The sequence below is a fragment of the Oreochromis niloticus genome, linkage group LG17 (genome assembly GCF_001858045.2).
Source record: "Oreochromis niloticus isolate F11D_XX linkage group LG17, O_niloticus_UMD_NMBU, whole genome shotgun sequence".
In the NCBI taxonomy this organism is placed as follows: Eukaryota; Metazoa; Chordata; class Actinopteri; order Cichliformes; family Cichlidae; genus Oreochromis; species Oreochromis niloticus.
Genome location: NC_031981.2, coordinates 17,315,748 through 17,333,077, shown reverse-complemented (window position 1 = coordinate 17,333,077; position 17,330 = coordinate 17,315,748). Strand labels below are relative to the sequence as shown.

General features: G+C 40.2%; 1 protein-coding gene and 1 long non-coding RNA gene across 3 annotated transcripts in view; both read right to left on the bottom strand.

The window, feature by feature from the left end:
* Positions 1–11,299, bottom strand: part of LOC100689936 (transmembrane and coiled-coil domain protein 3) — a 62,580-nt gene extending 51,281 nt beyond the window's left edge. Inside the window, exon 1 of the mRNA XM_005475883.4 lies at positions 10,848–11,299. Coding sequence (XP_005475940.1) covers positions 10,848–10,892 — 45 coding nt within the window. The 5' untranslated portion in view covers positions 10,893–11,299. The remainder of the gene's footprint in view (positions 1–10,847) is intronic.
* Positions 11,300–12,864: 1,565 nt separating this feature from the next.
* On the bottom strand, positions 12,865–17,326 carry LOC109195069 (uncharacterized). 2 transcript variants are annotated; one of them, XR_002056742.2, is made up of 3 exons: positions 17,010–17,322; positions 15,794–15,876; positions 12,865–13,509 (listed from the first exon to the last, which is right to left on the bottom strand). It is a non-coding gene; the product is annotated as an uncharacterized LOC109195069 (long non-coding RNA). The 2 variants fall into 2 exon arrangements; XR_002056743.2 differs by lacking the exon at positions 12,865–13,509 and adding an exon at positions 15,117–15,381 and having other exon boundaries at positions 17,010–17,326.
* Between the last annotated feature and the right edge of the window lie 4 nt (positions 17,327–17,330).

The window sequence follows — 17,330 nt, the reverse complement described above, 5'->3', positions numbered from 1 at the left end:
AATAATTCAAAACTGGCTGAAAAAACAGAAATGATTTTTAATAGATAGGAATGGCAGGACTACACATGCTAACACGCTGAGGGCTAATGGGAATTAGACACAGCTAGGAGAAAATGAGCCAGAGGTGCCCCAAATTAACACAATCACATGGGAGGGAGTAAAACTCAATATAAGACACAGAAGATAACTAACAAGCAGAATAAAACATGGATAAGAATAAAACATAAACTAATAATTCAAGACTGAAAACACTAAGAAAATACATGAAGACTGAAATATAAACTGTAGACAAGAATCAAACAGAGAATATGTAATAATAAACTCAACGCGTCACATCTACAGGAGCCAGTGAAACCTGTGCCATGAAGCTCCCGGCGCACAGTTTTTGTGCTGATGTTAATGCCAGAGGAGGTTTAGAGCTCTGCAGTTACCGAGTGAGCAGAGTTGGTGACTTACACATTATGCAATCCCCCAGCTCAGTGAGTTCTTCATAGTGAATATCAAGGAAAAGTGTTTATACACCAGAATCAAAGATTAGGAGGCGTGGCCCAGCATTTTCGTCATCATGCTGTAGTTGTTATACTTTGTTCTAATTTTTAAAACAAAGACACAAGTCTGCTATGACTATGGATTAAAGAGAGGTAGTAAAAAATAAAAGCGTTTCCAGTTAACAGATTCATCTTTACATCTTTAAAATTGTGATAAAACAGGGAAACCATTGGATCTAACATGAAACATATTAATTTCTATCGCATGTCCCAGTCTTCTGCCACTGCTAGAAAAACACAGTTACATGAGCAGATCTATCAGAATGTGTGAAAGCTTTCATAAAGGACAGCACAGCCTCTCTGAGCAAACACCCAGGCATTGCAGGCTGTTTGAAATAAATATCTAAAGGGTCACGCTTTCAAAGCGTGGGGCAGCGGCCACGCTTTCATGTGTCATCCCACCGCACACCTACGTCACCGCCTGCCCCACACCGCTAGATTGTGACATTTAGGCCCCTTTGTCTTCTTCTGAGTGGTTTCAGGTCTCTCTCCGCTAATTTTGTTCCCTCAGAATCAGTGACAACTGCTGTGATGTGTAGGTGTACCGAGGCAGAGTTAAAGGAACTGGAAATCACAAAGGTATGACATTAAAGTGAGAGGTCAGCGAGAGATAAGAGGAAGCAGTTCAACAAACCGACACCTTCACTGTTATTTCGTCAAAATATCAAGTGACTCAGCTGATAAAACCCCGACATTCACATACTGTAGGATGGCCAACAGCTAAAAGTCTCCTTTATAAATAGCTCTATAGATTTATTAGCTTTTTGAGCAACAGAGACTTATAGAATCCACTGTTTCTCAATGTTTTCTTTGCTAGCTGTGAGACACATTAGCCAAAAACATGCTAGCTTTCCATCTTTGCTTTATCTTCTAATGAAACTTAAAAGTTAAATAAATTATTGTGGGAACTCTTTGTTGTTTTTAAGTCTAGTTTCTTTACAAATCAAATAGTTAAGTTTCAGAGCCAAACCAGCTCCTTTTGTTTATATGATAAGCTGAACTAGCTGTTAGCTTGCATATAGCTGATATTAGACTGGCATCAATGTTCTCAAGCAACTTCTTGTAACACATAGAAGAACGTAGGTTACTGCTGATAAGAATTTGTTATAAAAGAGCAGATTTTTTCTCATGCTCTCTCTTTATGCTCTCCACTAACCTGTATTTAAGTTTTTATCCTTGTTCTGATGTGACCTAAAACTTAACTTATGGATTAGAGGGATAAAATATTCAAAACCCCATTCAGCATAAGGTGATACAGTTCAACAGCGGCCTCCGGCATGAGCATAACCCTGAATTAAAATCTTTACAGAGCAATCACAATGGATCATCTCAATGAGGGTAGGATTGTAAGCAGAAATAGAACTAAAGTGAGGGAATCTAACGCTTCTATTTTCTGCTGACAAAATAAATTATGACAGAAGGAAGACTAAGCCTCTGTTTACACTACAAACTCTTCAGACCAGGCAGCTTGAGGCTAAAGTCAAGGACAAGGTTATATGTTAATGAAGCTGAGCACGCACACAACAGGAAACCCGGTTAAAGGATGAATAAATCCTATCATATCAAGCATTCATGTTCAAACGTGAGGAAAGGAAGTGCCCCTCAGACTTTAATTTAATAAACTAAATATACAGACATGCTTGTGGCTTTCATAAATCACTGCAATGGGTGAAAACATAAGTTTCTTTTTAATAACAGGTAAGTGATTATTTTTACAAAATAGGTGGTTTAATCCTGGTATAAATGTGCAAATTTTGGTTTTTTATTGTAGAAACTGAACAGGTGAAATGCCTGTCAAAGTATCCCGTCACTGTAGGGGTAAAGGGTTTACGTTTTTCCTTTAATTAGTCATTAGCGTGTGTCTGAATGTCTGCTGACGCACAGCTAGGGCCATCAACAGTAAGAGGCTGCTAATAACATTGCTTGTTGCCATGGTGATAAATTGAGCATTGCGCAGAAGAGATGAGGAGTAATGGACAGTGACTATGGCATGGCGCCTTTCGTTAGTGCGTGCACAAAAATCAGAGGATGCAGAGGAAGTAAGTTGAATAAAAGCTTGTCAGTGAAGGTCATTATCATCAGGAGAGTTAAACACAAACAGCTCCGGTCTAATCAGTGTCTGATGAGGCCACGTTCAGTTTGTGTAAGTCTGCTGCCTCCCTCATCTCCTGGTTTTATTAGTGAGGGAACACAGAGGTGAGACATTCTTCTTTATAATGTTGCTTCACTTTGTTGAGGTTTTCATTTATGGCCCGCAGTCTTAAGGTCCCACAAGAGCATTTCAATCAGGTTGAGCTCTGGACTTTTGCTGGGCTACTGCAACACCTTGATTATTTTCTTTATCAGTAATTCTGTTGCAGATTTGCTGCCGTACTTGGAATCTTTGTCCCAGTGCATGACCAAATTTAGGTCAGGCTTTAGCTGTCAGACGGATGTCCTCACATTTGACTCCAGAGCACTTTGGTACAGAGGAGTTTGTGATTGACTCAATGTCTGCAAGGTGCTCAGGTCCTGTGGCTGCAAAACAAACCCAAATCATTACCCCTCCACCACCGTGCTTCACTGTTGGTATGAGGTGTTTGCGCTAACATGCTGTGGACATTGTTCTAGAAGCCTTGTGGTTTGTTGAGATGCAGCAGTGTGGACAGTGAAAATGGAGACTTTCTAAAACGATGATGCATTTTAGTCATGTGATGCAGTCATGTGACCAATTAAACAAAGACAGAGGAGGGCATTATACAGCAGTTGTTTTGTTTGCTCTCAATTTTGACAGCCCTATTAAAGATTAATATCAGTTTGTACATACTCCAGATAGCTTTTCTTCAAATTATTTAATTCTCACTCGCTTTTGCAACATTCTACTTTTGTGTTACTCGCAGCAACAACTCTACCTCATTGTTAGTCCATCTAAAAAACTCGGTGCTTTTCCTCGACCTTTTGCCGCGTCGTTTCAACGAGCCGGAAAGTAAATAAACGGCTGACAGAAATGAGGCAGACCGAATCTTCTTGCGCTTCACGCATGCTCAGTACTGGAATGTAAGTGTTTTCGGCCGTTTCAATGTGGACGCACAACTCTGTGAAAACGACTGGAAACGCTAGTGTGGACGCGGAGACTAGTCTAAGTCTAGCTGGCATGTTCTTTCTAGAGGTAGGAGGCTTTCTCTTGGTTGTCGTTCCAAACAAGAACACTTGTTAAGTCATTTTTATAGTCTCTTTATGAACTTTAACATTTAACTGAGGCCTGTAGAGTCTGAGGTGTAGCACTTGGGTTTTTCTGTATCTCTGAGTATTGTATGGTCACTGATCTTGGGGGGAATTTACTGGCCTTATAAACCTTCCCCAGAGCACAAAACCTAAAGAGGGTGTACTTTCTTTTTACCGTGACTGTGGGAAGCTAGACATTTTCTGCAGCAGTTGGTGGGGACCAAAAGTAGAGCTAAAACTGAGATAATATTGATTTACATTCATCAATGTTAAGTAAACATGAATTTAAATGAAGGACATTACTCCATGTGCTGGATATGAAAATGTAAATTGGTAAAGAAACTATAAAACTTCACTGTGTAGCACATGCCATACTGTTACCAGCATTTGGCAGCTAAAAAGGTCCATCCCTAAAAATACTGGAACTAAAAACTTTATATTACCCACAAGCTTCCATGGACCCTCTTAAACTTCACAACAATATATTAGGCCTCAGGGGACACAACTACCTGGGCTGGCTAAGCATTTGACCTTGACCTTCATTGTAATTTGACCTTGAAACCATTTCGAGTAATCCCAAAAGGTTGATTGTATTCATCTTGACATAGTGTTTAAAGTGGGAGAAAAATTTCATCACTTAAACAGAGCTTCCCTGTGCTAATGTGAAATCCCTCAGTCAGAACATGGTATATCATCTTTAGATGGAAACTAACGAACTAACTCTAACTTTTCATGGATGCCTGGGTGTTTAACTTCATTTATTACACCTGATAGAGCAGCCACACTGACCATTTTATTACAGATGAAACAATGTAGACAGTTTGTAACTCTCAGTGATGCCACAGTGTTTGTTTGACTTTGGGACCTGAAGCGGAGTTTGGACCAGGAAACAGCTAATGACATCAGACTTAAAGACTGGATAATAAAAACATTCTGATTTCAGGATGTTGTAATAAAAACATCATAAAACATCTAAGTATTAGTATAGCCCTCATTCTTCGGGGGGATTTACAGTCTTTGAATACTCTTCTTCCGTGCTATTTTAAATAATTCTCATTATTTATGCTCCTGCTCCTTTTATTGGCACACTCTTACACCTTCCTTTTGGCCTCTTGCATCAGCTTAGTTTAGCTTGTTATCGCTTTCTATTTTGCACTACGGTGCTTTTGAGGCTAATGGGAATGTTGCAAGTTTAGCAATTTAAAATTTTGTAAAAAATTGTTAGTTGTAGCCACTAACGGTGTAGCAAGCAAAGACAAAGACACACATGCATAAACGCACACACAACTCTTTTTACGGAAACCCTCACAGACACTTAACCTCAGCTGATTCACCTCGAGGATATGCATTTAATGTCTTTAATGAATTCAGTTCCTGATCTCGTACTGGCTTCTAACCAGCTGCTGGCAAGTCAACACAGTAAGCGTTACGTGGAGCAACGAGCATTCTCAGAAATTTATATCATGAGGACTGACAGTTTTCAGGCAGATGTGAGATTGTGAGTAATGGTGAAGATGTGGGCTTTTGTTCACTACGTGCTAGACACGCTGAATAAACTCTATAAAAATGTCTGGGTGCAAAAATAAAATGTAATTAGCATGAGAGGAAAATGTGAGTCATAATGAGACTTGAAGCAAATGGAAACATTAAATATGAAAACAGAACAGAAGTTTTTTTTTTGTTCTACAGCATGCCCTTTAGTGCGACTAGTACTCTTTAATAATTATTTATCTCATTACAGCCTCTTTTATATAATTTAAATGTTATATTTTTTATCTTTAAAAGACAGCAGAAGTAAAAGTTGTTTCAGTCCATTTGTTCACTTGGTTTTAATGGCATCTTAACCTCGATGTTAGTATAAATTACAATACAGACATGCAGGAGATGCAGCATAGTCATGGCTGTGTGGACCCTGTAACCCCAGTCCCAGCGAGGTACCATCGTCCATTTATGAGTCCTTCATAAAGATCATAATCATAAGAATCAGACTTTGACCCTTCACCTGGAACCACTTTGCCCTGGGAGGCCCTACTGGGGCAAATAGGCCTCAGGGGGATACATAAACCTCTCCATCTTTTTAAGGTGGCAATTCATGGACGATTCATGACCAGGGTTCCTTGTCGTCACCATAAGCTCACTTGGTTGAGCTTATGGTGCTCCAAATACCAAAGGTTGGAGTAGTTGCATGTATTCAAGTCTTCCCCCACAATAGCCCCACTTTCTCCTTGCTTTCTTGTCTACTCTCTGCACCGTACTGCCAAACAAAGACTATAAATAGAATTAAATAAAAGGAAATCATCCCACAACACTGAAATTCAGAACGGAAACTGTAACACTTTGATAAGAGATAACTGTATCTGAAAGTGTTTCGATGTTATCTGAGGAGAAAGCAGAACTAAATTATGCCAAAAACCTTCAGCTTGTCCTTCACAACAAACCGAATTTGTTCCAGGTGGCATGTGCTGGAAACAGCATTATGGTGAGAGTATAATGAATTAAAACAGTCAAGGTGTGAGGACACAAAAGCATTCATCCGTCCTTCAGCTCCTTTGTCTTGTTTTTGCAAATTCAAATCATCAAATTGTAAATGTGATATCAAGAGGCATCTTTGTGCTTCATGACTTGTGGCTCGATTTTACCCGATACATTGTGGAACTACAGGAAGGAAACAATTCCACATATTTTCTGAAGATGATGATTTTACTCACTTTTTCAAAACTTTATCTTTGTGAAGTTGAATCATACAGCTTCGAATGCCCATAACTGGCAACCATAAGCTTGATTCTTGATGAATCAGGAGAATAAAGGCGCAATAACTGCACAGACATAAGAAGCATTGTTTAAAGTCCAGTGGCCTCTGTGATTAACCTGCTGGTTGGCTTTCCTGTCTGTAGGCTGGCATCAGCATGGATTGACTGGGTCTTGTTCAAAGTCCTAAGCTGATATAGAAGGAGGTCAATCAGCCTGCAGGTCTGTTTGTGTTTTTGATGTTAAAACAATAATAAAACAATCTCATGAAGGCGCCGTCATTAAAAACCTCAAAGAACCACCTGAAGCTCAAAGGTCAACTTGCTATCAACCGCAGCGTGACAGCATTTGTACTACTGCTCAAACTCAACAAGCGAGAGAATCATAATATCTACGAGCATCTCTTTCATTTTTGTTGCATTAATATCCAAGAAGCGGCCCTACACCACTCTGAAACCCCTGCAGGGTCTTTATTGCTCAGCAGAAACACAATTACTGAGTCATCTGTACACTTAGAAATATGGTGCCTTATGAATTAGGCACCTGTTAGTGTACAACACAAATAAAGCACACCCCTGAAACCATCAGGTGGATTTACTTCATTATATCACACACGTAGAGGTTTGGGCCTGCAGGTGTAGGGTGTTTTTGGGCCACCTCCTGGCATTTTCTCCTCGCTTTGACATAAACTCTGACATAAATGTTTATGTGAGTCTGTGACTGTGTGCATGCACAATTATATATACACAGATATATACAGCTGCCGTACTGGTTGGTTAAATGCATGTATTTCTGGAGGCAGAAATAGCAATGCTATTGTACAATAATGTTATTTTTTAATACAGTTTCTGCAGTTCTTCCTGCTCGTTCTGGAAGTCTGGGCTAGCAAATACAACTAAATATTTATAATTCTTCTTGGTTTAAAATTTAAAAAATGTTATTTATTTAGAAACAATTTCTGATGGCAGCGACTTTGGAAAGATGGTCAGGAAACATGAAAAACTGCCTGTGGAGTCCGGTCAGAGGGAGTTATACTGACAGCCGCAGACGGCTGAATAGTCATTTGGCTCAAAGTCTTTTCTCCTCGGTGCTGCCGTGTCCATGCCTGCCTGTCTGACTGTCTGACTTCATATTTGTGGAAACAACACACTAAACAGCTTTATCTGAAAAACACTGCAGTGCTGCATGCTTTTGTAGTTACTTGGTAATGTATGAAACGTTACTGCCATGCTTAAAAGTTTTAGACGTGCGCTCCTTTTCATTAATCTGAGAACATATAACATATTGGCATCTACTGGGTGGCAATACAGAAATCTTTCCTATACACCTCACTGCATTTAATTATTTGCTATTATTAATCTCTGTCTCTCTTCCACAGCATGTCTTTGTCCTGTCTTCATCCACTCACCCCCAACCAGTCGCCCCTTCCTGAGCCTGGTTCTGATGGAGGTTTCTTCCTGTTAAAAGGGAGTTTTTCTTTCCCATTGTTGCCAAAGCGATTGCTCATAGGGAGTCATATGATTGTTGGGGTTTTTTTCAGTTTTCTTTGTATTATTGTAGGGTCTTTACCTTACAACATAAAGTGCCTTGAGACATGTTGTTGTGATTTAGCCCTGTATAAATAAAATTTAACAAAATTTTTATGTAGGGTTTAATTTACTGAAATACTGAATAAAAATGGTCTTTTATTCAATTTACTTGAATAAAACATCATTTGATAATGTTTTATTCAAGTGTTATCAAATGGCTAGATTGCTTTATTGTACTTATGTTCATAGACCCGCCCCTCACCCCGCCATTCAGCATTCAGGTGTGCCGCAATCTTCCCAGGAGTGGAGGTTCCAACAAATTCATAACAACAACAACAACATCAGACCATGCAACTGCAAAAAAAACCCAAGAGATACATCTCAGACTCTACAGGTTGGGTTAAAGTTCAATTAGAAAAAGACTGAACAAGTATGGCTTCTGTGGAAGGGTTTCCAGGAGGAAGCCTCTTCTCACTATAAAGAAATGGTAGCACGGCTTATGTTTGCAAAGCTGCATCTGAACACAAAATTCCTGTAGGAAGCCGAGACCAAACTGGAGATGTTTGGCCATAATGGACTATACCAACAGTGAATCACGGTGGTGGAGGGGTGATGTGATGATTTGGGCTTGTTTTTTAGCCACAGGACTTCACTGAGTCAACTATGAAGTCCTCTGTAAACCAAAGTACTCTAGAGACAAATGTGAGACCAGATTAAGATTGGCAATAATTAGGTCATTCTGCAGAACAATGATCACAAACACAGCAGTAAATCTAACGTCAGATCTAATTGAAACGCTGTGGTCGGACCTTGAGAGTGCTGTACATAAACAAAAACCTACAAATCTCAATGAAGTGAATCAACATTATAAAGAAAAGTGGGCCAAAACTCCCCAACAACAATGTGAGATGGATAAGATCATACAGAGAACGACTACTTCAAGTTACTTCAAGGTATTCCTGCTAAAAAAATAAATACTGCCACATTGTAGTATTTCTTGTGTTTTTGCTCCTTTCAGGTTGTGTTTAACAAATTTTGAGACCTGATATCGACCAAATACATTTTAAAAAATTATATCCTGATAAGTAAAACCTTAGAACTGACAGATGGTGTACTTCTTTTTATCATGACTGTAAGATGATTGGCAGGGTTATGGGATTTTAGACATACTTGGTTAATTACAGCCCTCAAGAAATGGTAACTAAAACAGATGGTTCAAGTCAAACCACATGAGAGAAGCAGTTAGTTGGTGGTTGAAGGTGGTGTGATCAGGAGGCTGCTGCTAGATATTTTCGATTGCAGCTCATTTCACACCCATGAAGTGATGTCCTTAAAACTTAAAGGTATTCTACTACAACTAAAGTTATCTCTACTACAAAAACCAATAAATGTCCAAACTGCATATATTGTTTCAATTCTTTCTATTAAAAATTAATCAGAGGAAGACAAAAAAAACAAATTCATATTTTTTAGATTACAAGTCTGTTCCCCATTTATTCTGGACTATAACGCAAGCATTCATGTAATTACCACATTTGGCCACAGAGGGTGCTGTTGCCCCCACACAACAAAAGCTACATAGTGTTGCTTTAAGTGCAAGTAAGGATGAAGGTTAAAAAGATATTTCTTGCTATGGTGTCCTCTGAGATGTTCCCTCTGTTATGGGGTTAAAACACAGCGAGAGAGCAGGAGGAAGACAAGACGAAGCACTGAGATGAAGGTCTTGAATGCTGCTGGTTACCATGGTAAACGGATGGAAGTGTCTACATTTCTCAGGCTTCGCACACATACTGCACACAGAGGGTTTGACAACATATCACGCATGCATAAGTTGTGAAAACACAGGCGACAGCTGATTATAGACTTGTTGCTGAAGGTTTTTGCAGCGCTGAGACCTTGAGGAGAATGACAGATAAAAACTACCAGCTTCTTCCCTCTACTGTTTCCTTGTTGGTCATCTGATGAAGGCTGTTAGCCTGACAGGACAGGAAGAGGCTCATTGTGGTGGAAGTGGTTACATAAGATCTTTTTTTTTTTTAAAGGCATTTGTGTTGTGCATATACTGACACAATGAGGCACATAATGCATGTGCGCACATAAAACACACAGTGTCAGCACAATAAAAGCAGCCAAAAGCACAGCGCCCTTCCAGGGATACGCTCTGGGACGCTTTTCTCTCAGACACAGAGTTCAGCAACCGGACATTTTGATAGAGCAGATGAGATTGTGATGGACAGATAGAGAAAGGAGGAACAGAAACAGAAAACTTCACGGTTGACTTCTTTTAGAACAATCATGAAAGAAAGAAAGAGAAAATAAAAACAGCCCAGGCAGTTTTAATAGGTGTGCATGGCCTCTGTTTTGGTGTAGGCATTCCTCAGATGTTATTCAAGCTCCAAAGGCCAATCACACGTCGATGCTCAGAGAGAAACGTGGTGAAACTTGTCTGACTCGACCTCAAACTATTAAAAATCACCTTCCTCAGTTATGTATAGTGGCAAATGCTAATGTAATCACAACACAGCATAAGATCAAAAAATCTTCTTTGTAGTCCTGTTTTATGAATGTATTATCTAATCAGAGCAAAATCTCTTCCCCTGCCTATAGGAATATCAAGTTCTTACTATACATCAGAGCACATTTCATTCATAAATTAATGCTTTTGTCTTTGTGTGACTGAGCTGCTGTGAATATAAAGTGACTGCAGGTGACTTCACGTAAACGAAAAAAGAAGCGACTTTTTCATCTCTCATCAAGCCGATGACAAGATAATCAACATTCAATCAGATTTTAGAGTGAAATAAAGTTCAAAAGCTACCTCTGTCACATAGATGAGTGGAATATCGCTGTAGTTCTTCCTCATGTCTCCTCTTCCTCACACCCTGAGGTCAAAGTGCATTCCACCGTGTTTTTCAGGAGACCTCTGAAATCATCACAGAGCTCTGTCTGGCTCTTTGAAGTTTCACAACTCCCCTCTAAGAGGAGGCAGTAGTGTGTGTGCCTGTCTGTCGACTTCTGTGTGCAATGCAACCGTCTTATTGTGAAATCTAGTGCTTCCTGTCTCAGCAGAGCTGTCAGACCTCCACCAGCACTGCACTCACTCCTTCTGAGCTGCCCTGTTCTTTTACTCTCCTCACACACTTGTGCCTTTCAGGCGGAAAGACCACCTTAAAAGGCATGAGGGAGCCTGAGTAGGAATTGTCCAGATCCTTATCGGCCACCCTCCACCGTCCGGGACACACTTTGCACACAGTAACAACAACAACAGCAATTCTCCACTGCCAGTCAAAAGGGAAGAAGCAGAGGATTATGAGATGAGGAGGGACTGAGATAGAGACAGCCTTGGAGAGAGGGAGGGGGATTTAAGGGAATGAAAGAGTGTGGGAATGCTGAGTTAATGCAGGAATCTCCTGCTCCCTGAGGGTGAACGCACTCTACAGGACAGAGACTCTGACAGCACTGCTAATCTGCAGCGTCAGATAACAGCCTCTGTGTGTGTGTGTGTGTGTGTGTGTGTGTGTGTGTGTGTGTGTCCAAATTCAAAGCTGGACTTTGCACCCGCTCCCACTCAAACTACACACATAGAGGATAATAAACAGGGCTTATTTATTATCTCTTTATTGTTATTATTAACAATTCCACTGAAGAGTGAGTAATTTTAGTAATATCTGCTTGCTAATGTCTCAGGGCTGTAATCCTCATATCCTTCTAAATACCTTTAAACGATGACACTGGTGACACTTTTCCTCAGTGTAAACGGACAATGATTTAATGCACTCAGTATTACGTCCAGAGCATGAACTGTTTATAAAAGAGGAGAGTAACCGCCCTGACGTTACGCACTGGCTGATTGGCTCAACCATGAGCCAATAAAAGTGAGCCAATCTACTTCCCTATTTGTACAGATATTGGAGCAATTCAGTTGAGGGTGCATTAGGGGGCACTTGCAAAATAGCACGAGTAATAAATATATAAAATATGCATTTACATGTGTGCTGATTGGTTCAGTAAAGATTTACCACCATAGACAATGTAAAAGATGAAGGCAGCTGCAAATGTGTCATCCAGTGCATTTAAAAGGCTAAAAGTTTGAATTTTGATGCTTTTTTGGAGGCAGGTGATTTTGTATATGGATGAAGGAGCTAACTCTTGCAAGGTTGACTCTTGCAAAGTGTCACAATCCTGGCATTTAGTGGAACTGTCAAGTTGAACGCCAAACCTGCAAGAAGGAATACCTTCCTGAAACACACCTGCCTGTCCGCTCTCCATCACTGTTCCTTCAGTTGTTCTGGCACCTCACCTGCCAGCCAGTAACTACTAAACTGGACACAACGACATAGATATTATAGATACATTATCTGCTAACCTGTGCTAACAGACCAATGAAATACTAGTATTTCACCAAAACTTAATATTAGTCAGGTAATCTGTGCAGATACACCTGTCAGTTAACTTACATAACCCACAGCAGAGTTGTTTTGAAAAGGGAAGTTATCCACAGAGGCCGTTTTTGTTACCAGGCTGTAGACCTTTTTATATTTCGTGTTTATTTCTCCTGTGTAGAGACTTGCTTCTGGAGTAAGCCTCAAGTGGCCACTGAAGGAACTGCAGATTTTGGCACTTTTGCATTGCCTTATTTTTTCTTGGTCTGAGGTTACTGCTTATTGCTTGCTTTATGATCAATTGGGTCATTTTGAGTCTGTGCAAAGGGGCATGAGGGCGCAAATATGCTTGTGTGCAGTTCACCAAGGACACCAAGCAGCCCACACACCTGTTTTTTGTCACACTGCTCCCAGGTGACGGTAAACAGCTAAAACATTAAAGCTGCTCAAAGGCTGTGCATAGAAGCAACACAGAACAATTTCCCACATAATCCAGAGACTTTATTCCACTGTGTCTGTGAAGCTCTGCTGCTATTATAATGAACCAAGCTTCACTGAGGAGCATGCTGCTTCATTACTAAGAAAAATACACAGTAGTTTTTACTAAAACTGCTCACTAGATCGCAAAATGTTCATTAAAACAACTCAGCAGCATTGCAATGTCTATTTAAGTGACATTTATTACAATTATTAAGCCAAACAGTTGATTAGCAGTTATATTTGATTTTGGTACTATCTGGAACAAAATGTCCTTCTGCAAATATGAACCTTTTTATTTATTTGAAAAAACATGGACATGCAGTTTCACATTTCTCAGAGACTAGAAATTGAGGTCATGACACACAAGTACCAAGCACTGCTTTTCAGGCAGAAGGAAATACTTTCCAAGTTGTGTGCTCTCAACACAACCTTTACAGGAGTCCTATTATTCTGTACCTCGTTTTCTCTCATACATGTGCTGCCAGGTTGTGGCTGTGGTTCAGGAGCTGCACAGGGTCATCTACCATCTACTGAGTGGGAGGTCAGAAATTTGATCCCTTGTATCCCTGGGCAAAACACTGAACCCCAAGTTGGCCATGATGCATCCATCTGTCACCTCTGCTAAAGAAACACGGCATGGAGATGAGGGAGTGCGGACCCAAATGCAGACAACGGAGATTGAGGTGGGCATTAACAGAAAGCAAAGACTGACTAACACAGAGCTAACAAAACCTATACTGGGAAAACTAAACACTACATGAAACCTTAACAAGAAACAAGAAACCTAAAAACCTGGAAACACAAGGGGAACAAAAGCAGAGGAAATGCAAAAAAAACGATTACAGACAGAAGAAGACAGAGGACTAAATATACAAGAGGGTAACGAGGGAACACTCTGGGACTAATCACACATACAGACACACACAAGACAGGGAGGAAGCAAAACAGAATGCAGGACTGTCAAAGTAAAACAGGAAACCAGAAAAACTAGATGCAACACAGAGCACACAAGGGAGCGATAGAAACAAAACCTAAATACTAGAAATCCCCCAAATTCAGTATATGAATAATCAAAAACATAAACACTGGATCACCAGACCCAGGACCATGACACCATCAGAGTGCTCATGGGTAATGAGAGGATTCAAGGACAAATGTTTCAAATAATGAGGTCAGTTTAAAGTTCAGAATGCTTGATTTAAGAGAGTTTTTTTTCTACTCTTGGCCCTGTGTGATGTCAGTAAGAGTGGTCATATCAACTAGAGACAGGTAAGCATGTTTAGTGTACTGACCTCCTTTCTTTTGTCTCCATGTTCATATTTTGCTAGTGTCTACAGAGTCCCTCTGTCTTATCGTTGTCTTCATCGTTTCTACTTCCTGTTTTATTTTGGTAACTGCTTTTTCTTCGACCTCCCCTTTGCCCATCCATCCATTTTCTCCTTATCAAATTCAGGGTCAGGAAGCCTATCCCATCTGCCGCTGGCCAAAAGGTGGAGTCTTTTCTGGATAATTAGAATATAGTATTTCCTCTTCTCTTGCCTTCCCTAACTCTCTGCTCTTAGTAACTTAATTTTCCTGCTCATTCTTGTTTTGGAGTTTTGTCATTTTCCTGATGGTGTACATTTGGAGTTTTCTGTAGATCCTCCTCATTTTTTTCTGTTACTTTTTCATAAGTTAACATTTACTCTGATGCCTTTACCCCTAAGTGAAGCCCTGCACTTGGGTCCGCTAAGGAACTTTAGTTAAAACCTGGCAGGTATCCTCAATGAAAACTCTTTCAGCCTCTCATTTAGGTGCATTTCAGGAACTGCAGCACTTATAAATTATGGCAAAAAGTCTTGATATATTGAAAAACAATAGTAGACCTGCAGCATTAACAGACCTGTGCTTTTCCAAAGCAAACACACATGATGAACAAAGAGAAAAGGGATTGTGATCTCGCTATAGAAAACCAAGGGAGGGGATGCCAGTGACTGACAGGTGATCTCTTCAAGGCTGCGGGGGGAGAAACATTAACAAAACATTTCTCAGTCAAGCTTTGAATTTCTCCTTCATGTGTGCAGTATCAGTCATGAGGAAGTGGGCAGAACTGGGACATTTTAAAAGCCAAAGGAGAGGGGAGGTCTATAAAAAAAATCAAAGGCCTGAGGCAATGACTATGACCCACTAAGTTGAGCTAACATTTAGAAAATTAGAGATTTTTTTTTAAAAGAAAGTGGAAAAGGGAGCTCCTCTAGGAGTCAAACCCCCCTCCTGGGAGAAAGTCGGTCGTGAATGATGAAAAAGGAGAGGACGGGGAGGGAGAGAGGGGCAAAAGTGAAGGATGGTAAAGGGAATCGATAAAGAGGAGGCATGAAGCTGTGGACACTTAAGAGTTATGATAGCTGGCAAGACAGGTGGTGAAGAGAAAGGAGGGTGTCTCGGCGTTAGGATGACCCTCTTTAGACTCTCCCTGGTGCTCTTTCTACCAGCTGCCACTTCAGCGTAGCGCTGCATCAGCAAACACAAAGGCAGAGACGGGATTATCTGCTCCATTTGCAGAAGATGAATCAGACAATAGCTATCAGCTGACGTGAGATGTAGGCAGAACAGATGAGCAACAAATGAACCGTTCACTGAATAGAAATGTAGAAATCAGCCTGAAGAGCGCACTAAATGCCACTCAAGCCTCTGTGTTATCACATCAAAGCACTTCTGGCTCTTTGTTCTTAATTAATTTGAAGATTTAGATGAAAAGTCGCCTTTCTGAGAGGACTGTTGTTTGCTGAAATGCTGAGTCAAGGGGATAAAAAAAGCCCCCTGAGCCTGATCTGGTCTGAGAGCCAATATGGCAACACAAAGGGAACAACTCCACCTGTTGGCCACTAAACTGTATTACAGATAAATTGAAGCGTACACTTACACTGCACGGATCTTCTTCTAAATGTTCTCCTTGAACAAAAAGTGATGAAGCAGTGAGCCTCCTCATTTAACAGCTGTGGATCGCTGAAAAAATACAAAAATATATAAAAACAAAGTCTTAACTACTGAACAAGATCATTTTAACATGATCTACTGGCTTTGAATACTCTCACATAAACACCAGAATTTTAATTCGCTGTCTTTCAGTTATGTTGGAAAAAACATATATTTTGCGTATTATTTTTGTTTCCTGGTTATGCCCAGCTGGGTGCCCAATTAGAGAAGACCCTAGTTGGGCACCTTCTGCCAGTTGTTTGGCCTGGGAATGCCTCGGGATCCCCCTGGAGGCACTGGAAAGTGTGGCTGAGGAGAAGGATGCCTAGAATACTGTCTTTAGCCTACTGCCACCCTAACCTGACTTTGGACAAGTGGAATATCATGAATTGAGGGGTGCTTTCACCAGCAGGGGGCTCAGCTCAGATTTGTGCTACTGTTTAATTTATGATTCTTGTTTTAGCTACCCCTATTTTTTTCTAAAAGCGTTGCTTTTTGCCACATACCTCCCCTGGTGAAATACAGGTTTTGTTCAATCCCTGTGCCCCCTTGTGGTTCAAATTGGTATTAAACAAAGGTACAGACTGGCGCTAGTTCAGCTTCAGGTTGAAATCTCTTCAACAAAGTATAGAAGTTTTGGACATGATCTCATAGATGTTATTTCTTCTCATTCTGATCATTTTACTTAATTTTTGGAAGGTTTTAAACTACTTTAGCATAAAGGAAATTACCCCCAAAAAGTATATTTTAAAGCGTTTTAAAATAAAATAAAAAAAAAAAAAAAAGAAAACCCTTTTGCTGCTGCCACATTTTCTTGTTTAACAATGAACATTTTTCTTCTTTTCACAGCATAACAAACAGCTGTCAGATCATAATGACATTTTTGGTATGATTATGATTATATGATTATTTGTATGATTTTTTGGAAAAAAAAACATTCATAGTTGTTTTTGTATAAATATACAAAGAGGTGCTAAAAAAACCCACTGACTGTTCCAAACTAGTTATATTTTTAATAAATGATGCAAACAGACTGTAAAATGCTGCACATCATTTTTGCAAAGCGGACACCAATGAAAAGACGCAACCTATGTTGGAGTGAAAAGGGACGTGTGGAAATGCTCAGATACTCAGACTGTGTAAATAATAAAAGACAGACGTACCTGTCAGTGTGCAGTCCTGCAGAGAGCTCTGGGCTGGTCTTGACTTTCACAGGGAGTGTGGCACTGAGTTACCATCAGTGCGGGTTTTAGTCGGGCACTTGAGAGGATCTCTGCATATCTCAGTGTGAAATGCTGCAGGCTGCAACTTTCCTCCAGCTCAGCCTAATCCTGCACTAATTAACACGCACACACAACAGACACACAGTGCTTCCAGTTTACTCATGCAGTCCTGGTCTCGACTTCCTGTCCAGTGTTTGAGTTTTAGTCTGTTTGGATTTAATTGATCTTTTTCCTCTCTCTTTCTGTTACACCTTTGTGAAT